The sequence below is a fragment of the Topomyia yanbarensis genome, chromosome 2, assembly GCF_030247195.1.
Source record: "Topomyia yanbarensis strain Yona2022 chromosome 2, ASM3024719v1, whole genome shotgun sequence".
In the NCBI taxonomy this organism is placed as follows: domain Eukaryota; kingdom Metazoa; phylum Arthropoda; class Insecta; order Diptera; family Culicidae; genus Topomyia; species Topomyia yanbarensis.
Genome location: NC_080671.1, coordinates 142,898,108 through 142,922,517, shown reverse-complemented (window position 1 = coordinate 142,922,517; position 24,410 = coordinate 142,898,108). Strand labels below are relative to the sequence as shown.

General features: G+C 41.8%; 1 protein-coding gene across 2 annotated transcripts in view; it reads left to right on the top strand.

The window, feature by feature from the left end:
* Positions 1 to 24,410, top strand: part of LOC131681595 (trissin receptor) — a 267,645-nt gene that overhangs the window by 222,060 nt on the left and 21,175 nt on the right. For both annotated transcript variants that reach the window (XM_058962486.1, XM_058962485.1), the window contains exons 6-8: positions 17,170 to 17,367; positions 17,455 to 17,616; positions 17,728 to 17,939. In XM_058962486.1, coding sequence (XP_058818469.1) covers positions 17,170 to 17,367; positions 17,455 to 17,616; positions 17,728 to 17,939 — 572 coding nt within the window. The remainder of the gene's footprint in view (positions 1 to 17,169; positions 17,368 to 17,454; positions 17,617 to 17,727; positions 17,940 to 24,410) is intronic.

Here is a 24,410-nt window from a genome sequence, read left to right as displayed (position 1 = left end):
ATTTTATGGTTTTATTCATGTTACTTATTTTATTTATTTTAATCATTTTATTAAATAGTTTTTCTCAGTTCACATATTTTATTCAGTTTCTTCATTTTATCAATTCGGTTTAGTCAGTTCTCTTTGTTATTGTATGACAGTTTGTTATCTTGAAACAAATTAATTTTCTCTCCTAATTTCATAACTTTTTTAATATTGTGTAATTTTCGTTTGAGCTAATTTGATTTATTTATTTTATTAATTTGATTTATGTTAATCATTCTATCCATTTTATGAATCTTTTTTTATTTTTTTGCTTCATATTTATTTTAAATTTTTATTTGCTTTATTATTTTTCTTTAATTTATTTAGTTTATTCGAAGTGTTATTCATGCAGGACTCGAAACTGTGCTTATCTCACATCTAGTTGCTTGTAAACTTAGCGCGACAAACTAATGAATAATACAACAGTGATATTTGTAAGAAATGTCTCATCTCACTGATAGGTGGATTAAATCGGTTTCATCAGTGCGAGAAGCGAAAGCCTGAAAACGCTCGATTATTTGTATTTCAAATTACAAGTCCATTGAAAATAGAGAACTGTAACTAGCCGCGCCTACGAGAACCCTTTCCTTTTTGAGTGTTAAAACAGGTTTTTTCAATTGGCGTTCCGAATTGCAAGATTAAAGCTTGCTCGATTTTTATGGTATTAATATCAAATAATAGGTTTTTACTTTGTAGGTTCAAATTGAAATTGCTTTCAATTTGATATTAATGTAATGAAAACCGATCAAGCTATTCTCTTGCAACCCGGACGCCAGGTGGGCGTTAATATCTCCCAAATGAACAAATATATTTTAACCTAAAAATAAATTGAACAGATTTATAATTAAGTTATCATAATAGAAAAAAGTTTACACGTTTAACAAAAAAAAAACCTTTTTTTGACAACGCACAAAAAATCAGTATGATTTTGACCATTTATATGATAATCCCCTCTTAACAGGTTCTGTATGATAAAAGTTAGCCTGTTTCAATCATATAAGCCTGCTTATGTTGAGTCTCACATATCAAATAAGAAAACAGGGCAAGTAGATCATTGCAAAACTGCTATCCCAATGCCATTGCCACACAGACCACACAATAAAGCTTCATACAAAGTTGATATACTCCGGTTTAAAGAGTCTGAAACTGACCCATCGTGAAAGCTTCCTCGAATGAGTGGCACACTTGGAAAGTAGTACTGTAACCACGTAACTAGCTTTCTTATCGACAAAGATTGGCCTCCCTTTGTAGCAGATGCAACCGCACTTAAGTGTACAGTTTCCTATGGTCATCCTATCGCCCCTACCCACTGGACATGCAGTCCTTTTGATGAGTACACTTCCGGTCAGAAGGAGTTGAGGTACTTCTGCAGTTTCTTCCTTTCTATTTGTTCGACAGTTTAAAGATTGAATCCTCCGTGCATACTGAAGTAAATCAGTGAGCTTCGCTGTCATAATTGAGATGTGATTTCGCTGTTTCTGATCGGAGGATGACAGAGCTAATAGAGCTACCGATGGGTAAAATCACATACCAGACGATAGTAATTTCGATCTGTTTTCCTCATTGGATACCACAAAAAGTGCTAAACAAGGTATTAGCACTATCGTTAAAATCCAATACAAATCTATTAATTGAAGAAAGCAAAGTTTTACAGTAATGTATTTATTTCAGCTTACATATGTCGGTTAAATTGTAGGATGAGTTTAATTAAAATTCTTGACATTTGTGATTGACGCCCTCCATCAGAGCCTGTACCGTCGTCTCCGGTACTCTTTTCACATTTTTCTGCTTTTCCTCATCATTTTTTCGTCTTTCGCCACTCTTCTCGGAAATGTATGCTTCAGCTTTGACTTTCACGAAGAAAAGACTTACTCAGCACAGAACCCTGCGGTAAAATAGCTACGATCAAATTGTTAACTTTCAAAAAGCACAAGAAGACTTACTGCGTTACTGTAGCATGTATTCGAACTAAGTTTCACTCGAAGCACTAATTGACCAAAATTTAAGCAATTGTTCATGTTCAAACTCAAACCAATTGAAGCTTTGTAACGAATGATCAGCAAGATACAGCATAGCCCAAACTACAAAAAACAATAGGGAAATTGAAATGTAACCAGTTTATTTCCTGGTACTAACTGGAACGATACGTTTGCTTTCGGATTAAAATTGACACAAAACATGTGATGCCAAATGGTGAGCGGTTCACCAACAATCAGATAAAAAACTATTTTTTAAAGCAGAGCTACGACCCTCTGCTGCAACCTTGTTCGCATTTTCATTGCTCTGTGCCCACCATAAAATTTGACATTGAATGGAAGAGAGATTATCTCTCGATGAATATTCACTTACAGTCATTTCCACTTAATTGGTCATAAAATGTATGCTTAGATGATAGCCAATTTCAGTTGGACTTTTCTGCTCGTGGTTACTGAGAAAAACACAAGCGACACTCGGAGAGAAAAAAATCTCTAGTGGATCAAGATATCCCCCCCCCCCTCAAATGATGGCTATATGTATGTAAATACCAGAACGGAGATAAACGATGGTGCATAAAGTACGATTTGGCTGCGAACTACAGGCGAAAGTTTCGCACCCCAGCTGGCACCAAATACTTCAGCAATCTTCAAATTTGTTGCTGCGGTTGCGGGTGTCGGATTTTCAGGTGTTTGCATCGAGAAGTATAATTTTCCCTCGTCGAAACTCGGTTCACTTTCCGAAATTTTGAAGAATAAGTTTTGCTGCAAATTTAATCCTGGGCCAACTCTGCCAACCGCCCGAGGACTTCGCATCGGAAAAAGTTATAACGAACGTTGGTTGTCTGAAATGCTGCATAATTACAGATACAAAGAGAATAGTTTTAGGAGCAGTTGTGCAGCAGCGCAGCTATTCTGGAGGGTGCCGTAAATCGGTTTACTGTAAGGAGTGGAAAATAATTGTATTTAATATTCATTGTGTATTATTACTGCGTGATGCTACAAATCTAACTCAAACTCTACCTAGTAAAACCGCTTAATAATAGTAAAGAGCCTTTATTTTAGAATCCTTTCGCACTGTGTGAGATATAAATTGTCGAAAAATGGCAGATTAAGAGTGAGCCTTTTTATTAGACTGAAGGATAAAATTAAGAAAGTTTATTTCGTTTCTGCACGGAAAACCGATTCATTCCAATTTCAACAAAAAAAATTCAATTAAGCCTAGTTGATGTTTGGGCGAACTGACGTTTTGTTGAAAATAATAATCTAGCGCTGGTGTTTTGATGCTGTTGACCTCAGTCTGGATACGAACGTTTCAGCCTCGGCACAAAATTTGAAAAGTTTATCTAGGTTAACTAGTTAACTAGTTCATCGTTAAATACAATATATTTCAAAATAATGACTAAATAACGACAAAATTTAATTAGGGTGATGAGCCTATTTTCACCATACTAAGCAAGGTGCCTCACTAATTCGGTAATTTCTTGCCTTACAATCAATGGAATGCGTAAAAATTGACATCAACCGCTTTGCTTCGTTGTTAAGAACCAATATAAAAACACAAATACGTTGAAAACAGTAAAATTCTCGTGTTTGAACACAATGAAAACTCGAATCGAGTGCCCCTATTGTTGCGCTACCATTTGACTCAATGCGTTGAACAAAGATGGCAGACACTGCTCTAACCAACGGCTTCAAATAGGTAGGGTGATAATAGAAACATGGCGCAAATAGGCTCATCACCCTAATTCATTAATTAATGAGACCTTCGGCCGAAATTTAAAAATACGAAGGGTGAATTAAGTAAAGTTCGACACAGACAAACGGATTTTTTTGTGTTTGCAGTCCAAAGGGACATCATTGAAAGTCGGATTGAATAAAGGGGGATGCAGCGAAGGGTGAATTTAGTCAATTGTCACACGGACAAACGGTTTCTCCCGAGCAAAGTTCGTGCACCTCAAACCAAACATCATCAAACGTTGGATTAAGGCACAACACCACGCGTTTTTTCACTGGTAGGCCTTGAATATACCACTCAGACGATCCATGCCTGTGTGAGGTATACAATAAAACCATCAAACCCGAAGCATGTAGATCCCACCACCTCCCGGGGCCCTCGCTTAGCCATACATCACCGATATTCCTAAACTTCAGAGACAAAATCGACCAGCAGACACTGGTCCCGCGTGCGGTCAAAGACGACCAAGAGAACGAGCAGCATATCCCCTACAACCCTTTCATTATCCACTTAAATAAAGAACGCTATTGAAGCCGAACCCACTAAGTTCGTAAACGCAGCCAAAGAAGTCACGGGCACGCAATATGTGCCGCAAAGGTCAAAGCGGGTTTACTAAAAGCTGCTGGCCATGAAGCAGCTAACCAATGGGCTCAAGATGGAGGTAACCCCTCGCCCTTTCCTCAACAAAACCACTGATATCCAGGCATTGCATTTATCGCTCATATGAGTAAATGCGTCTGGATAATTTGCTACTGCGATAATAAAAACTCACATTTTCACACGAAAAGTTATTTGCCCTCACACAACTTATCCGGATAAATACAACGTGTTATTTCTCCGGATATATAAAACCGCCGGAGAATGAGCGAATGAGTTTATCACGGTATGCTTTTTGCGCTCGCTGCCTTGCTGTCGCTATTCCAGAACACGAAAAACCATGTCTATACTACTTCTTTGCCGCTTTTCTTTGAAATTAAATATATATTTTGACGTTTTTATTGATTTCCAAGAAATTCAATTATTATCACCTTCTCCCGTGAGAAGGAAAAAACCACATAAATTTTATCCGGAAAATGATTCTCACGCTATTTGTGGAGACGGAGAATTTTGCGACTCATCTTATCTCGGAAAAGTTGGACATCGGATAAGCTCCGTCTCGCGTGAGTGAGAGAGAATTACAATACCTGCTGATATCATCTATGACCTGGGCAACAAAAATATGGATACCGACTCCATACTGGCCTGACTAAAAAACAAGGCGTGCGTGAAGTCAGCAGAATTACCAAGATGGTAAGCAGCATATCGATGAACATCCCGCTCCTAGTCATGAATTTCTACAACTCCTATCTACCGAAACACGTCTACCTCGGTTTGATTGAAGTCAACATGAGGAAATATTATCCCAACCCAATGCAGTGCTTCTGATGCGGCCGGTTTGGACACGGCAGCAAGCACTGCAACTAGAAGGAGGTCTGCATTAGTTGCACCTTTTCAGGCGAGTATTTTGCTTTAAATGGTCATCCGATTTCTGAAAACCTTTTGGTTTGCAGCACGTCACCGAGCACATTGCGTGTGCCGTTGTTTAATCAAAGCTTCATGTCGTATACACCACCGTACCCGCATCAACCAGTTCATCCTACGCTGCCATCACCGGGACGCCCGTTATACAGTATTGCGAAAGCCCTCGAGCGCTCCGACGCAGTCGTGCTACCAGCCAGCGACCAGCTCAGTCGTCCCGGCCCTGCGTTCGGAGGTCGTAAGGGGGTCTTCCGAACTCCCTTCTCAGGCGAGTATTTTGCTGTTTATGACGATCCGCTTCCTGAAAACCTTTTGGTTTCTATCTTGCCATCGAGTACATTACGTTCGGATTATATGCCGGGACACCTGTTTGGCGTTGACGGTTTGCGGTTGTACTACCAAAACGTCAGAGGACTAAGGACGAAAATCGAGGACGTGTACTTGGCTTTAGCTGACGGTGACTACGATATTTACGTTCTGACAGAAACTTGGCTTGATGATCGTATTACATCTGTGCAGCTCTTCGGGGATGGTTACACGATTTATCGTGCGGATCGATACGATAGCAACAGCATTAACGGTCGCGGCGGAGGAGTTTTGATAGCTGTTTCTTCCGCACTTGTCTCCTGTGAATTTGGTGTGGATCATGCATCGAAGCTGTTTGGACGAAGATTACCACATCGATGAAGCGCTACTTTATTTGCGCTGTTTACATTGCTCCTGAAAAACGTCTTGACTGCAATATTATGCAGCTCCACCTAGACTCTATAGAATGCATTTCTTCTCAGGCAAATGCAAACGATGCGATGATAGTGCTTGGTGATTTCAACCAACCAGGACTTTCGTGGGTAGCCTCTGAGCGTGGATACGCTTACCCTAGCCCGTCATCCTCGACAACTAATCCTGCCAGCCGTTTACTACTGGACGGGATGGCTTTCCACGGGCTAAATCAAGTAAACACGATCTCCAACCACCAATCTCATTTTCTGGAGCTCGTCTTCGTAAATGGGATTGCACTGCCTGAGTGTTCTGTGAGTGAAGCTTCTAATGTGATCATTCCTTTGGATAACTATCATCCCGCTTTAGAAATAACAATTTCTACCGGTAGCACCCTGCAATACGAAGAAGCTTTAGTTGCAGATCGTCGTAATTTTCGCAAAACTGATCTAGCTACATTGCGCCGCTCCTTGTTGTCGATCGTGTACTACTTGATCATGTGGATGTAGATGCTGCAGTTGACCTTTACAACCGACTACTGCTTGACTGTGTTGAAATATCTGTGCCTAAATGCCAACCTCAGGAGCGGTCCAGAAAAAAAAATTCGGGAGGGGTCCGAAATTTTTTATTTTGGAATGTACATTGTACAATAAATTATACGTCAAAAACTAATTTAATGAAAATCAATTTTGGTGGTAAAATTTGGTTTCAAATGATTTTATGTTTAAAACTAGTATAAAATTAAAACTAATTTAAAATTTCTCAAAAGGTTAAAAAATTTCGGAGGGGGTCCGGACCCCCAGGACCCTCCCCCTGGATCCGCCACTGGCCAACCTCCATGGTCTAACGCCTTGCTTCGGAAACTAAAACGTGCTCGTGCCAAAGCTCTTCGAGCGTACACTAATCGACGATGTCCTTTTCTCAAGCGCTTCTTTGCAATAGCCAGTAATGAGTATCGTAGTTACAATAAACTGCTGTACAAACTATATGTGAACCGCATTCAACAAAACTTACGAAGAAATCCGAAGGGCTTTTGGTCTTTCGTTAACACGAAAAGAAAAGAAACTGGCCTCCCACCTAAGATGGTTTACAATGACGAAATAGCAACTACAACTGCGGCAAAATGCTCACTATATGTCAGTTACTTCTCGAGTGTTTTCACGACTGATGTGCCATCTGTAATCGAGCTCGAAAATGCGGTTCGTGATGTTCCTGTTGACGCTGTGGACATGGATGTATTCACAATTTCAAAACAATGCAATTCGTAAAACTAAATCGTCGTTTGCTCCAGGACTAAGTGCTATACCCTCTGCTATACTGAAAAAATGTTCTGATATTTTAGCGATCCCACTGGCACACCTTTTCAATATGTCACTTCAACAGCATAAATTTCCTAATGAATGGAAGTGTTCGGTGATGTTCGCGGTGTTCAAAAAAGGTGACAAATCCAATATCTAAAACTACCGTGGTATTACTTCATTGCGAGTCGAGTCGAAGGTTTTCGAATCGCTCATCAACGAGGCGCTGTTTTCAGCTTGCCGGCACTACATGATCACTTGTCTGCACGGTTTTTTCCGCGGTAGATCGGTTGAGACGAACCTGGTCTCTTTCACGTCCTTCTGCACAGAACAAATGTCCAAACAACTGCAGGTGGACACGATCTACACTGATCTTAAGGCTGCATTTGACACTGTTAAACATGAAATACTGTTAACGAAGCTTGCCAAACTTGGATGCACTGCCCGATTTTGCCGTTGGCTGCGATCATACCTTATCCACCGTGAAGTCGTTGTCCAAATTGGTGACAATGAATCTGAATCCTTTTCCAAACATTCTGGAGTTCCTCAAGGTAGTACGCTTGGTCCGTTACTGTTTACACTGTTCGTGAATGATATGGTTTTCATCTTGATGCGTGGAGGAAAACTGTTCTTTGCTGACGACTTGAAAATATTTCTAGTTATAAAGAAAGAAGCCGATTGCCGTGAGCTACAGTATCTCGTTGATGCCTTCTACACTTGGTGTAATAGAAACATGATGGTTCTTAGTGTTGCTAAATACTTTGTTATCAGCTTTCATCGAACGAGGAACATATTTACTTTCAATTACAACATCGCTGGAACTCAGCTGCAACGCGGTGACCATGTAAAAGATTTCGGCGTCATCCTAGATGAAAGGCTAACGTACACCCATCACTTCTCAGCGATCATTGACAAAGCTAATCGTCTACTAGGTTTCATGTTCAAAACATCCAATGAATTCCGGGATCCTTCATGTTTCAAAGCTGTATACTGTTCACTGGTGCGCTCACAGCTGGAATTCACGAACGTCGTATGGTGTCCCTACCATGCAACTTGGAGCCAAAGAATTGAAGCCATCCAGCGCAGATTCATACTATATACGTTACGTCAATTGCCTTGGAATGATCTGCTGAACTTGCCACCATATGAAGACCGTTGTCGATTATTGGGACTACACACCTTGAAAGAACAACGTATCTAAGCTTCTTCTGGCTGAATATGATGTTCCCGATCTCCTATCGCAAATTAATCTGCACGCACCAACCCGTGTCCTTCGTCCTCGAACACTGCTACAGACTGAATTGCGCAGCACTAACTACGCTGCCAATAGCCCAATTTTAGCAATAGTCCGTCGTTTCAACGATTTTACCAGCATCTTCGACTTCGTCGTTAGTTCTGCACAGTTTCGGAACCGTTTGTTGTCACTTTAGGTTAATTATGTATAGTTTAGTCATAGTTATAGTTCATTAAGAATTATTTAAATACAAATACAAATACAAATACAAAGGAGCACGAAATATCCACGGAAAACTCTTATCAACAGACGTCAGCTACAACGGCGGACACTCTTCCAGGAATCGCAGTTGTCCAACATATGCAATGACGAAAGATAGAATCCGGAACGAAACACACAACAACATAACAATCCTCGAAGCCAGAACTTTGGCCAGACAAGACACCGCAGCAATAACGGCATCCTACGCTAACGCCGCCAGCAACCGACTGAATCCAACCTCCGACGACCAAGATCGCACAATAAATCTGCTGAGGAAGTATATCGTAACCCTAAAAATCGACTGGAATCGTTCTTCCAAGCGAAGACAAGGACGCCATCATCAAGAAATTAAAAGAGTAATTACTAGAAGGAAAGATATCCAACAAGGACCTCAGGAATGAAGAAGCCGCTTTGCGCCTTACTCACCGACCTAAAAAGGCAACTTTCAAATTCGCCGTCTACCCAGACCCACAGAAAAATCCCCCGAAGACGACATCCGCAGGAAACTCGCACGCAGCTAAAATACAGCTAATCGCAAACAAAAAAAATTCTACAAACCCCAAGCCACCAGTAGGCCGACTCAGATCGACTCGGTTAGAGCCGAAATAAAAAAAGCCAGAACCCGTACCTAAGGAACAAATCCAAGAGCACACTACTAAAACCTGGCATCTCATGGGGAAGAAACACTACCACGCCTATACCAATGAGAGAAACGCAATATGAAACCCAAGGGGTTTCGCACTCTACCTGAACCAATCATACGCTATTTCGGACTAAACCAAATCAGACACAATGAAACAAGCATATAAAAACAACAACTAACCCCCACCAATCGTGTTCGGGGGAACACCAGACCCAACTGACAAGCCCGGCGACCTCCAAACAATACTAACACTACCAGTATAACTGCCGCTCCTTCCCTTCCAACAGCAACCACGAGTACCAACATGGCGGATACCCCGGCTGACTCTGGAGCCCAGCAACCTCGCGGACCACGATGCAGACAAGCCGCCCGACATACGCCCAACTCCAACTCCATCATCGTTATCACACCCCAGCGCACCCACTGGCAAACCGGGATCTCCCGGCCTACCCCTACCCGAAGACGACAGCAGGATAGTCCATACCCAACGAACGGCACACCACCCGCCACCAAAACTAGCATACGAAGAAGCGTTAGAGAAAAAACCTTCTTCTTTCAACTGACCCTGTCTGCGGCTGAATCGGACCCTTCCGACGTGCATTTAGAGGCTGCAGGGTGGTGCAGAGCTACCTGCCGGGTAAGCTTACCAAGTCAATAGAAACACCCAGAACAGCTCAGTTCCCGTAACCTCCTTCTAGGAAAATTAACCACCAGTGATTCATGGTCGACAACACGTTGAGTGAAACGATACGACATCTTGCCCACAGCTCCTAATACCAACATAATCACAACGTGAAACAGCAGTCTCGTTCAGCTATCTTACGCGGACCTATTGCCACACCCCGCGGTCGCTGGAAAGGCAGTAAACCAGTCAACCTGCCAACAAACTAGAACAAGAAAAACCTGCCCTCAGAGCACCAGCCCTGCGATCCCCTAGCACAGTAGCCAACTGCTCCTGGTACCCAGCAAACTTTCGAACGAGAAAACAAACTGACACTTCTCCTACTAACCCAAAATCAGCATACGAAGAACCATTAGGAAAAAAGCCTTCTCCCTTGCACCGGCCCTGTCCGTGGAAGTTCCGAGCCTTCGGCGACTGCCGGTACAAGAGACCTGGTTCTTTCCCGGGTAGGTAAAACCATATCAACTTACTACTATCAGTCGTACGGTTCCGAACCCATTCCAGACAACCCACCTCACAGCTCGCCCAGTGCTCGGATACTCAACCACACTGACGCACCTGCCGGTCCTTGGAACACAGGCCCGGCACCACACAGTAGGCGCCCAAAGGAGAAACGCAGGAGCACAGAAACATGCCGCCTTACCATTCCCGATCCAGCACCCGAACGATATACGCCACCAGCTCTAACCCAGATCACATCTTGCTGGGGCTTCAATGGAACGCCAACTGGTTAAGGCAGAATCTGGAATATCTCCAAGGCATCATCGCACAACACAGTTCAATCGACCATCCAGAAAATCCGCACCCCGAAGGGCACTGACGTCTCCCGGTGACTCGGGAATCCCGTATACAGTTGTATCAGAATATAACTATGCGGCAAATTCCACGGGGTCACGCTGAGCCAGCCGCCGCGGCAACGAAATATTAAAAGCCATCGAGAACAACGGGGCCGTCATTCTCAATGACGAAAGCCTGACCTTCGGCAGAGGTTCAGTTCTGGCACAGATAGATCTTTCCATCCGCTCCAGCTCGGCTCTATCCTAGGCCCGGTGCTATGGAACCTCATGTATGACGGGGTTCTGCGACTGAAGTTCCCTCCTGGGGTCAAGATCGTCGGCTTTGCCGACGACGTAACCATGGAGGTCTACGGGGAGTCAATCCCTGAGGTAGAACTAACCGCAGAATACGCGATCAACACGGTGGAGGTATGGATGAGCGCGAGAGGCCTGGAGCTCGCTCATCATAAAACGGAGGTAGTTATCGTCAACAACCGCAACTCGGCACAACATGCAGTTATCCATGTGGGAGAAGTCGCGATCACTTCACAGCGGAGTCTGAAGTCTCTCGGAGTCATTATAGACGACAAGCTGACATTCGGCAGCCACGTCGACTAAACATACAAGAGAGCGTCGAGTACTGTTGCGGCTCTATCAAGGATGATGTCCAACAGCTCAAAGGTGTGCGCCAGTAGACGTAGATTACTGGCAGGCGTTGCCGTATCTATCCTCAGGTACGGCGGCCCGTCATGGTCAAGAGCACTGGGGGTAACCAGTTACCTACAGAAACTGGAGAGCACCTACCGCGTGATGTGCCTCAGAGTGATATCTGCCTACCGCACGGTATCACACGATGCATCCTGCGTGATAGCGAGCATGATGCCAGTCGGTCTGGTCATCCGGGAAGATGAGGAGTGTTTCGAACTACGTGGAAATAGAGGAGCCCGCGAGCGTACCAGGGTGACCTCGGTCGCCAGATGGCAGCGTGAGTGGGATAACACCTCGAAAGGTAGGTGGACCCACCAGCTGATACCTAGCATATCGAGCTGGGTGGGAAGACCCCATGGGGAAGTTCACTTCCACCTGACACAAATCCTGTCAGGCCATGGCTATTTCCGACAGTACCTCCACAGGTTCGGGCACGCGGAGGTCCCAGCCTGCCCGGACTGCCCAGGTGTAGACGAAACTGCCGAACACATACTGTTCGTATGTCCTCGGTTCGACGTCAAAAGAAGAGCAATGCTTGTCTGTGTGCGTCTGTGGCTGGGACACAACCCCTGATACCCTTATTCAGCGGATGTGTCAATCGGTGGAGAAGTGGAACGCAGTCTCGGCTGCTACCACCCAGATTGCCTGTAGGCTACAGGTAATCTGGCGAACCGAGCAACAGACGACAGGCACGGCTAACTAGTGATTGGAGCGAAAAAGGCCGAGCGCAAAAAAGTGAGTGAATGGTCTGTTCATGCTGAGGCAGGTTTGGCGCAGCGACTGGCAACCGCGTAAGGGGTAAACCCAGCCACCCCGAAGCAAGGCAGAAGAGCGAGTGTATAGGCGTATAAGTGGACTGCCTCATGCCAAGATGGGAGGGTCGTAGCTTAGTATGTTGGGACTTAGCTATCAATGCCTCCTGGCGTGACAGAGGAGTGAAAGGATGAGCATCCAAGTCAGTCTCACACGGCATGTTAAGGGTGTGCACAAAAGTCAGCCTCACATGGTATGGGTGAGGCTAGCACAAAAGTAAGCCCAGCAAGGAATGAAAAAGGTGAGCACACAAGTCAGCCTCGCATGGTATGTCAGAAGTGGGGCCTAAGAAAAATGTCCCACATGGGATGCCAGGGGGAGTGACAGAGGTATAATAGAGTGGCACAATCGAGAGTGAACCAAGTGATAGGGTGAGCACCCAAGTCAGCCTCACATGGTATGGGTGAGGCGAGCACAAAAGTAAGCCTAGCAAGGAATGAGTAAGGTGAGCACACAAGTCAGCCTCGCAAGGAACGAAAAAGGTGAGCACAAAAGTCAGCCTCATGTGGAGTGTTTTAGAGTGAATCAAGGTGCGATAGAGCACCCAAGTAAGCCTCTTACAGGACGTATGAACGCGTGAGTGAGAGTGAATGAGTACATCAAGTACAGCCATCCCCCCAGAAGTAATACCGAGAGGTAGTTCCAGGGGGGAACGATGGCGGAGCCCAATGGAGTTTAGTCGGTATTAATGGTAGCGTCACCATTCGAGCCCGACACACCCACAGTACACCCGTGTGGTAGCTTGGACACCTACCAATAACACGTGTACTGGGTTAGGACGTAAACGTCTTCCCAATGTAAAAAAATCCGCTCCAACTCCCTGGCGGGCGACTGCCTCTGGTCCGCACTTCCGAACTCTTGCAGCTACAACCACCTCCCCGTCCTAATTACTCTCAAGAAACCTCTCCGGCTATTGTCAATTGATGACGGTCGCTATATAAAGAGGTCCATTTGACAAGTTTCGTTGAAGCGTTCATGGACAACTTTGATCCACAAAAGATGTATACGCCGGATGGGTACCTTCCACCACAGTATTTTGGGTACCTTCTACCACGCCGCCGAAGCCAGTATCCCCCGGACAAGCGGAGCCAACTCGCGGAAAGCGGTACACTGCTGATGTTCCGAGGTTGCAAATGCCACCGGCGGGCCCTGCGAATCCTCTAGAACACTATGGGCCACCAGGTTCAATCATTTCCGCCAACTCCGAGGCAAAATCACCAGGTCGGTATCGGAATCAGCAGAGCCGGGATGGTCTCTCTCTCCGCCTACCCGCCCAATACTCAGTTTTCTCGGTCGAAGCTGTCGCCATCGCGCTGACTCTATCTATTAGGCCGCAACCCTCGCATTGGAAACTGACCAGTCCCGGTACTCTTTCATACAGGCCATCGAGCTACAAGAAGATTCCTACACCACCAGCTGTTGGATCCCAGGACTCTACATCACCCAGGAGAACGACTACACCTAAACTCTCACATGTCCACACAAATTCCAGCGCACAACCTCCAGTCTGCCCCTCATGCGGGACCCGATGTACAGTCGAACATGTGCTATCCAACTGCAGAGAGTCCGAGGATCTCCGGAGGAGTTATGTCCTCGCGAACTCCATCCGGACAGCCTGTTAAGCAACCCGGTGTGAGAAGAAATCACGATAAATTTAATCAAGGAGGCAGGCCTCTTCAGCGATACCTGAACGGACCTATTATCAAACTTAACAACATAACCAAACTTTTCCTAGATCACTAGAAAGTTTAATCGAATTGTCTCTGAATACCTTTCGAACGGACTGAAATTTGAGAATTCGGCAAACAGTCGCTCTGATCATGTCAGATTTGGTGCATGATTCACGAAGGGTGTTTTTTATAAACCCGTTTACAACCATTCTTGTTTGTTTTTGATAGAAACTGGTCTGCAATTTAATATTTTGAATTCATTTTAGAAGAATATCAACAATGAAAACGTTTAAAAATCCTTTTCATTCGATCCAATTTTGAACAATTTTGGTTATTTCTTCGAAAACAACTGAAGAAATTTCGTGAATAACGCATTCAATGTTGGTATCTAGCTCATCTGTTGTCGGTGTAGGCAAGAGCATTAACAAAGCACCTTGAAAATAATCCAAGGACGTCGAATCGTAAGAAAGTGGTAACTATATGACTAGTTGCCTCATTGTATTTAGACAAATGGTCTTCGAAATCTTTTGTAACATTTAGACATTTAGAACATTTAGAAGCGACCAGTCCTCAACCATGTCTGGACATTACTCGTGACCGATGATTACGTTGGTTTCAGCTTCATTATTGTAAGAAAATAGACCCAGCATCCATTCGTGTACAAACTGCCCCACAAAATTACTTCATAAGGATAAAACTGGGTCTCTAGGCTTCCCTGGTTACTCATCATACTTTATGAAAAATTTGTTTATTTACTAGTCCCTACAACAAAAGGAGCGTCGTCTTAAAAGATGAATTTGTGGCAGCTAATTATGAAAAGTTTGCTTAACCAACCGGTAAATTATGATTGAAGATTCCAAAATTTGAAGACGTTCTTCAAGGGTATAGTTTTGGCATGACAAAACTGCAGAGGAAACTGAATAAACTAAATAAAATAATGTTGATATATCAACTCAGCCATAAAAAAATTGCCATTGGAAACAAAATGATAAAAAACACCCATTATGTAGTAGGGTGTCCCAAAATGACATCATGTTAAAAAAGTCATCGGGCTCACTTCTAAAATGAAAGGTTAGGGTATTGGGACCACGTTCTTCTTCGGAGTGAGTTTGCTAAAACGCTTCCTACTGGTGGCGACTTTTGATTTTTTGAAAAATGGGCCGATTTTGGATAAAATTTCAAATTTATGCTTGTTGAAGTGGTCCTGAACTGTCTTAGATTTTTTTTCAGCATTTTTTATTTTTCTGGAGATCCAAACGGAGAAGTTTGGTTAGTTAGTTTGTACAAATTTGGAATTATAAGAGCGGCAGGGCCATTAAAACTTAGTAGAAAGTGAAATTTTTGGTGTTTTTCAGTATTTTTTCTTCAAAACTGGGTATCTACAAAATTTTAAAAGTACGGAAAACACTTTATGTAGTTGAGCCGAATTCAGGGGCGTAATTTTGCTGAAGAAAGTGTATAGCTATGGCTAATGGGGTATCAGTTATTTAAGTTTTCGTTAAATAACCTTTGACATTTTTAGCAATTTATCAAAAATGATGCTGTTCCAAAAAGTAAATCAGTTCAAATGTGCTTTGACCACACATTGTTTTTCAAAAAATAGAAGGAAAATCATGAAAAATGACGTTTTCTGTACGTCTTTAGTATGTCAGGACGAGGTTTAATGAGCATCTGATGATTTTTTTTGTAACTTAAATTATAAAAATAATAACTTTGCTAATGACGCCAAGTCTCTAATAATTTTTTGAAGAGTTAATTCTCCATGATTACTTCTAGGAGGCATCTTCAACAAAACGATTGTGTCAGAAGATGCGCTGTATTATGTTGTAAAACTTTTTCGAGGATATTTGCCCCAAATTTGACTATTTCGGAATTATGTGATCTAAACAGTAAATATCAGTTTTTCAACACTCACCTCACTCTTCTGCATTTTTCTCCACTTCAAAGTTCCTAACATGAAAATAAGACTTTATATACAAAATGTAAGTACGTTAATCAATTCAGCCTTCAAATGTACGCCATAACTTACCATTAACTCGACATATTTGTTTAATTTTAGTGATTTTCAGGTGAGGTGGCTATTAGTATAGAAAATATTTTTTAAAAAAATCGTCAAATGCTCATAAAAACCGATTCTGATGTACTAGAGACAAGCGAAAAACGCCATTTTTCATCATTTTCCTTCTATTTTCCGAAAAATAATATGCGGACTAAGCCCACTTAAGTTGTTTTATTTTGTAGAACAGTGTTATTTTTTATGAATATGTATCATAAAATGTCAAAAGGTTATTTAACAAAAACGTAAATAACTTATACCCCATTGGCCGTAGCTATACACTTTCTTCAGCAAAATTACGCTCCTGAATTCGGCTCAACTATATAAAGTGTTTTCTGTACTTTTAAAATTTTGTAGATACCCAGTTTTGAAGAAAAAATACTGAAAAACACCAAAAATTTCACTTTTTACTAAGTTTTAATGGCCCTGCCGCTCTTATAATTCCAAATTTGTACAAACTAACTAACCAAACTTCTCCGTTTGGATCTCCAGAAAAATTAAAAATGCTGAAAAAAATCCAGTTCAGGACCACTTCAACAGGCATAAATTTGAAATTTTATCCAAAATCGGCCCATTTTTCAAAAAATCAAAAGTCGCCACCAGTAGGAAGCGTTTTAGCAAACTCACTCCGAAGAAGAAAGTGGTCCCAATACCCTAACATTTCATTTAAGAAGTGAGCTCGATGACTTTTTTAACATGATGTCATTTTGGGACACCCTATTATGTAGTTCCATTACACTATCAAGTGGATTAGATCAATATAATCTTGTTGATAAGCAGATCGTTAAACGCACTTATAATAACAAAGTAAACCCCATGCTGATTTAAAATTCGCTTGAAGTATGTCTCAACCGTCTCATCTTGTTTTCAATTATCCCACCCCATTCAATAAAACCATCGCCTCAAATCCCCCCATTGCCGCATTTCATAATACTCCGCCGCTGTCAGTTACATGACCAATATTGACACGAAACATTAATCGTCTCATTATTCAACCATCTGCGATAAATTGTCATCTCACGCTATGTGCCTTTGTCTTTTCTTTTCTATCCCTTCAGCTGGTCATCGTAGCCGTGTGGATCACATCGGCCGTCTACTCGGTGCCAAAGTTCATCTTTGTTCGGACGATTACCAATAACCTGGGTAACGACCAGCTGGAAACCATATGTATCATTGATCGGAAAGCATTCAACTCAGAGTTATTCGATATCATTAATTTTGCCTTACTCTATCTGCTGCCGCTGCTGGTCATGACGGTAAGCTTTTCCGCCATTAGTGGGAGTAATATAAAACGAACTTTTGAAATTGATACTATGCGCTTCCTTTATCTTCCGATCCGGTAGGTCCTGTACAGTCGGATAGCGATAGCCCTGTGGAAAAGTTCGCGGGGGTTGGAGCGACACATTGCTCTGCAAAACACCACCTCCTCCAACTATTCGGCAAACTATAATCGGAAACCCAGTCACAAATACGAGAAACGGGCGGTGGGGGTCACCGAAAGTCAGGTCAGTTTTTCAGGCTGTTTCGTCCCCTTAATATAGCTCCTAGATTGATGAACGTGAATAGCGACATTAAAAATTTGATTGGGCTAGACTAGCAGTTTGGTTTCTTTCTAGGTTTCGGTTGAATCGGACAAAGTGGTTGTGACGACCTGGCGAACTCAGAATAGCTTCCACCAGCGCCACGGTACCCAGCTGACACAGATGTCCCATTCGTCCAACAATGTACTGCGGGCCCGACGAGGGGTCATCCGGATGCTGATGGTTGTGGTTCTAACGTTTGCTCTTTGCAATTTGCCCTTCCATGCACGAAAGATGTGGCAGTACTGGTGAGTGTTTTTTTAGTCTTTCCACAAAGCAAATGACAACTGAATAGCTGACTGATTGTAGTACATCCAGGTGAAGTGTTGAGATGAATTGTGTTGGACAATTATTATTTGTAATGGCTCATGAAATTTATAGATCTATTGATGGATATACTTTGTTTTTCCAAAAATAATCTAGACTGTCTTTTGAAAAGGGTCAAACTTTTTTACCAATTTTTTCAAATGGCTATAGTCTAAAAATGACAAATCCTACAAAAAATGTTGTAGGAGTGATTTTCACAAAATTAGTCAAATTTTTGAATAAAAATATTGAAAAAATTCTTCATCGACTCCTACACTAAAAAAATCGCTTTAAAAAATTTAAAGTCGATTTACAAAAAAACACATCTTTGATTTGGATGAAATTTTGTTCCACGATAGGTAATTATGTTCCCTACCTACCGTCAAAAATTCAAGTTGGGCACTTTTTAGGAAAAAAGTTGTTTGAAAAATAAAACTTTTCCTTGTCCAAACTGAATTCTTTTTCAGTGTATTTTTACCGAAAACTGACTCATGAAAGTCATAATCATTTCAGAATCCAATTTCCCAACTGCTAGTTGCCTGATACATGCAAAAAGTATCAGTAACGAATTTGGTATAGACTGAACTGGAACGAGGCCGAACGGATTCGTTTAACGGAGATCTGGTACTAGAATACTTAGCGCACGACCGGACAACATGTTGAATATCGCGATAACCGCTACCACAAGTGCAGAGACCGCTCTCCACGACCTCAATACGCCGGAGATGGGCCTTCTACGTATAATGATTGTACATGACCCGAGATATCACCCGAATTAAGTCGTGACCCTCATCCATTCTCTTGGACCAAGGTTTTTTGATACCTTTGGGATTCCTAAACTTCCATCGCTCCACGAAATTTGCCAAATTTCGAGTGTCCTCTGAGAAGAAATATTTAAAAACTCGTTGAAGCTATGCGATCTTTCATAAATATCACCTTCTAATGCCTAAATGTCCACGTTCTCATTATCATTCTAATCCAAGTGTCCACCTTCTCATTACCCGGAATGGAGCACTGCGAAAGAATTCAAACTAAGGTAATCTGCTATGATTTTTCAGATAAAGTACTCGAAAACTTCCATGTTTTCCCCAAGAAATACAGAGTGCTTTTCATGCTCCATCAAATGGAGAGCCTCCTGTTAATGGTAACGGTGTGGGTATGGTCGTTGACAGGTAAATATAAAACCATCAATTTTGTGGGGAGAATGTTGACTGGCTGTGCTGCGCCTCTTTTATGATTGAACTCAACACTACTGTCATAATAATTAGCATAAAAGCGATGTATAGCTGTCATCATATGACGAACGTTCCATGTATTCCAATCACAGGATGAATCGAATACACAACGTAGGCCCTAGCAACCAGACGAAACATTGTTTCTAGGATGATCTGTCCGTTAATCCGTTGACGGACCGCTGCCAATAACCGCGTTTTTCAGCTTTCATCAAATCTTTCAGCGTCGCGTATATTGGAAAAAATTCGGGCGATCCGACGTTCAAAAGTCCTATTCGCGGATAATTCTAAGCAATCTCTGCCCACCACAAAGTAGGAGACTGTTCACGGTTGTTCACGTCGGCTACTCGTTTCGTCTGACCTTTAATCGTAGAGCAAATGCATTGTGTAAAACCTGGAGGAAAATGCAGGGACTGAAACATAGGGACACTTGGGGTTTTCGATATACCATGTAGAAATTCCTGCGAGTTTCTAAGATTACCGATACCAGGAACCACTTACTTCGGTTTTATAACAGCACCCTTCAAATGACACTCTCAGGCCTGTACGAGGAAGCTTTGCAGAGAAAACTGATTTTCCTCTTTCGGAAATTTATAGGATGGCGAACCAGAATTTTCACTGACCAATACAAAGGGTTCTTGAAAGAGCGAACCCCATACTTCGCAATTAATGCCCCTACACCATCCATCTCTACTTCCCAGGCGGGTACATAGACAAGATACTTCTTCGTACACGGCCAAATGGTATTTAGTTAAATCTCACATATATCGATGATGCTAAATGGATTATCTTTGCCCTCATTCAAGTTTGTTATGAATATATACCAAATTCGTTACTGATGCTTTTAGCAGTTAGGAAATTGGATTCTGAGATGATTATGACTTTCATTGGTTTAGTTTTCGATAAAAATACACTGAAAAAATAAATTCAGTTTGGACAAGAAAATTCTTTTATTCATATAACTTTTTTTCCTTAAAAGTGCCCAACTTGATTTTTTGACGGGAGGTAGAGAACATAATTACCTATCTTGGAACAAAATTTCATCCAAATCAAAGATGGTTTTTTTTGTAAATTGACTTTAAATTTTTTAAATCGATTTTTCTCAGTGTAGGAGTCGATGAAGAATATTTTTCAATATTTTTATTCAAAAATTTAGCTAATTTTGTGCAAATCACTCCAACAACACTTTTTTGTAGGATTTGTCATTTTTAGACTATAGCCGTTTGAATTAAATTGGTAAAAAAGTTTGACCCTTTTCAAGAGACAGTCTAGATCATTTTTGGAAAAAAAGTAGGCAAAGTGGCTTTTTGTAGCAAAGTTCTCATGTACAGAAAGTTTAATTAAAATCTGAGAGGGTGCTGCCAACTCTGAATACGATTTAGCGCGAAATTCGTCTAAGGCGACTTACTCCGATCTTTTACCGTATTGTATATAAACGGTTCTGCGCAAAAATACATTAAAGATCCGAATTACTACAACCTTGTTCCAATTCGGACCACCCATTTCTTATCGATTTTTTGCAATAGAAATTAAATCCTATTTCGGCTTATTTGATTTTTACTAAATTTCGAATTGTTAAAAGAAAAGTTTTCTTTGATATATAAAACTTTAAGTAAATATTCAATAAAAAGTAAGAGCTGGGCCAAATTACCTAAAAATAAGTTTTGAGCCACAACGTCGAAATCTGGCAACACAGTTCGCTGGTAGAAGCCGACGGAGACGGATTGCTCTTTCTCGCTTTGGGCGCGTTCGTTCAAAGTTGTTCGCAGAGGCACGGTTTCAGCCCTATATTGATAGCTTGGTCTGAGTGTGGTGGCAAATTGTGAGAAAAAGTGTATAGTCTGGAGGCACAGTTTGGGCCCCATCCGGAACATTTCACGGTTATGTGGTGTGTTTTGTGTTCGATTCTGGTGGCAAGGCATGTAGTGTATTAGATTTTCTCAAGGGGAAGGGGACCCGTTGTTGTTGGATCTACGGACCAGTTGTTTTAATTTAGGAGAATTTATAATCGTGGTGATAAACAAGGAACTGGTTAAAATATAATAGTGTTTGTCGATACGATTCTTGTTCGCGTTAGAAGTGGTAATACAGCGTACGTGTTGTGGTGTGTTCCGTAGTGTAAAGTGTATAAATAGCTTGTGATATTGACAACACAAAGAGTCCATGCATATGTAATGCACATAAGTGTGGTAGTGATATGACGCGTGATGATATCCCTAGCGCAATGGCAACGATGCCAGCAACTGAGTGGTATACGAGATGATAGCGAAGGAAAAATCAGGTGCTTTTGTTCTTATTGCATACACATGACTCTTTTCTCTCCGGATCTCGAAATATCCGAAGATAATCGGGATTGTAAATGAGAAATATAGGTCGCGAACTAATGTGTTTTCAGGGGAGCGTTATAATTCGACGCGCACAATTGTTGGGGGAGGGGTGTGATAATAATCCCGTTCCCGTGTGGCAGTATGGGTGCGACGGTTCACGGTGGTTTGTGTTTTTGCGAGTTTCGGATCAAATTAAATTTTGAATCCGCACACATACTTATATGAATTGAGCGAGTGTGCGTGACATTATTCCACCAGATTTATGACTTTCCATAGTTTCATCGCGTCTAACCTCGTTTAACGCACAAACACAGCTCACGCGGCCTAAACCATTAGTCGGAATAGTACAATAATATGATTTCTCAGTGAAAGTTACGGGTGGATGAGCATAAGAGATAGCTACACCCAAAACGTCGCGCTCAGATTTTCTGTTTTTGGGCTCACAATCTCATTCCCAAAAGCAATCCTTTTTGAACATTGAGCTGTTCGCGCACAATTTGAGATGAGCGCAACGCTCACGAAAAAACGACGACACACACAAGGACACTTTGTTAGTATTTGGTTTCGTATTTTTCTTCTACACCTTACATTCCCCCCACCCAACCACAACCAATCTCATCACCATTGCTGCTGCATTGCATTTTGTTTCATTCTTTTCTCCGCTGCTATAAATAGCTCGTGACCTGAAACTTCTAGTAAAAAAAATCTGATATCAGATTCTAGATTAGAACCGACAAACTTCTATTCGGCAAAAACACCTCTTTACTACCTGTACCATGACGCCACACTAGTGGAGTAGTAAAATAGCATATATAAGCTTCACACTAATGATGAGTGAGATAATATCGTTTACCTCCCCGCCGCCGCGACGGTATTTCAGCATCGTCATTGACGCATTTTGCTTTGTACCATTACCCCGCTGTTATTAATGTTTCGTTTGTATGTATGTGTTGGGAACTAAGCCTTACTAGAAAAAAAGATTACCGCGTAGCATCAGGACTGGCACCGACAAACATCTACTCGTAAAACGCCTACTTTACATCTTAGGACATAACGACACATAATGAGTAGTCATTCGAATGAGCTATATAAACTTCGCATCATTGCAGCAGCGATCACAAATGGGACAGCATGGAGACGATTGTATGTGTTATTCAAGTTATCCCTGCACTGCATGAGCCAACAGCGTGTAGCTATGGGGTACGATATTGTATTGCACAAGTATGAGGTTGGTTGAACACTAACGCATCGTTTGGGAGCTTTTCGCTCACAGTTCGAGAGCGAAAAAATCAGAATCAATTCCGCTCTCAAAGATTCGTTTTGGGTGTATATATTCATATAAGTATGTAGCGGATTCATGGAGTTCTGTGTATTCGATGGATTATGTTAAGAATACATGCGATTATTCGAAGGCATTTTGGGTATTTCGACCTATATTTATTGTGTTTGTAAATATATGTACGGCCGCTCAATGCATAATTGTCCCATGTATATGGGGAATACCATAACAGGACAGTTGTGTGTGTAGCAGCAATGTAGTTTTATATAATTAATAGGGTTGGATGAATGTTGGTTTTCGTGCTACCGGAGTCTACTAAATGTAGACTGTATGCATTGTCAATAATACCTTATATATTTTAACGATCGTAAGGACGTGATCGGGGGTACTATATTCAAAAAGTGGTGAATGTGATCGTTTTTGGTGTCCTATACGTATTTCACTGACTATATTATATCATATTTATTATTGGTCGTTGCAATTATATTAGATACTGATAATTCTTATGTTCGCTGCACTCGTAAATGTTTTGACTATCCTCTAGTGAAAATATTAGAAAGTACGCTATAAACGTTAGTCTAGATAAGGTTGAGGGCTCTACTTTCAGGCTAAAGGTGTGCGTAAGTTGTGTTTGGTTTGAAGCAGGGGCTAGAGCGGAGAATAGAGAGCAAGATGTCTACAAGCACGATTGAGCACTATGCATTGCATGGTGTTCTGCAGCGTTCGCTTATACATCGCTCCGTTTTTCATTATGACATTCTACAGAAATAGCTGGGACGCATTTCGCTGCACTTGCCACTACCGGTACCGATTCGCTCTACATACTTAAATCAGTATTTTTTCTGTGTGGATTACATTTGTATGAATGTTTGGATTGCGCATAAGAGTGCTTTAGACACAGAATACTGGAATAGAATGGGCGCTGTCTTCGCGGGATGAAATCCTTGTTAAACCACAATGAATCCAAGCAGTGGTTTACGAGAGCAAAAGTGATGTGACAAGATGTACGTGTAGTGACAATTTATTTATTTCAACTTCATCTTTGACGCAAAGCACCATACAGATTGCTATTAAAACTAATTACATAACTATGACGAATAATCACAATACACACAGCATATCAAATTTACATAACATACACAAAAACACTTATTCTGTCGGTTCCCATACGTTAAATTTCTCGTGAAATTCCCGAAAGCAAGTCCCTCTCGGCCAAGTCGACGGCGACAATGCAGCATTTCTCAATTTCAAATCTACTCCAACCTTGAATGAAATGAAAGGCATCGAAGCTACTTCTTTCCAGTCTGGCACAAGTTTTTTCACAACGACAGGGTTCTTTTCGAGCGATTTTGTTACCATATCCGCGATGTTCCTTTCAGTAACTGAATTTTTCACTCTCGTGAAGAATAGCCAGCAGAGGTTATCGGAGGAACTCGGTAACGAGTTAGACAAATTACCAAGACCAGAAACGTTTCGGGAGCCATGCTACAGTTGGATTGACGAGAACGGAGAAGATTGGTCTGAAGGAGAGCTTGAGCCAGTAAACGATTGGGTAACTTTATACGATCTACCAGC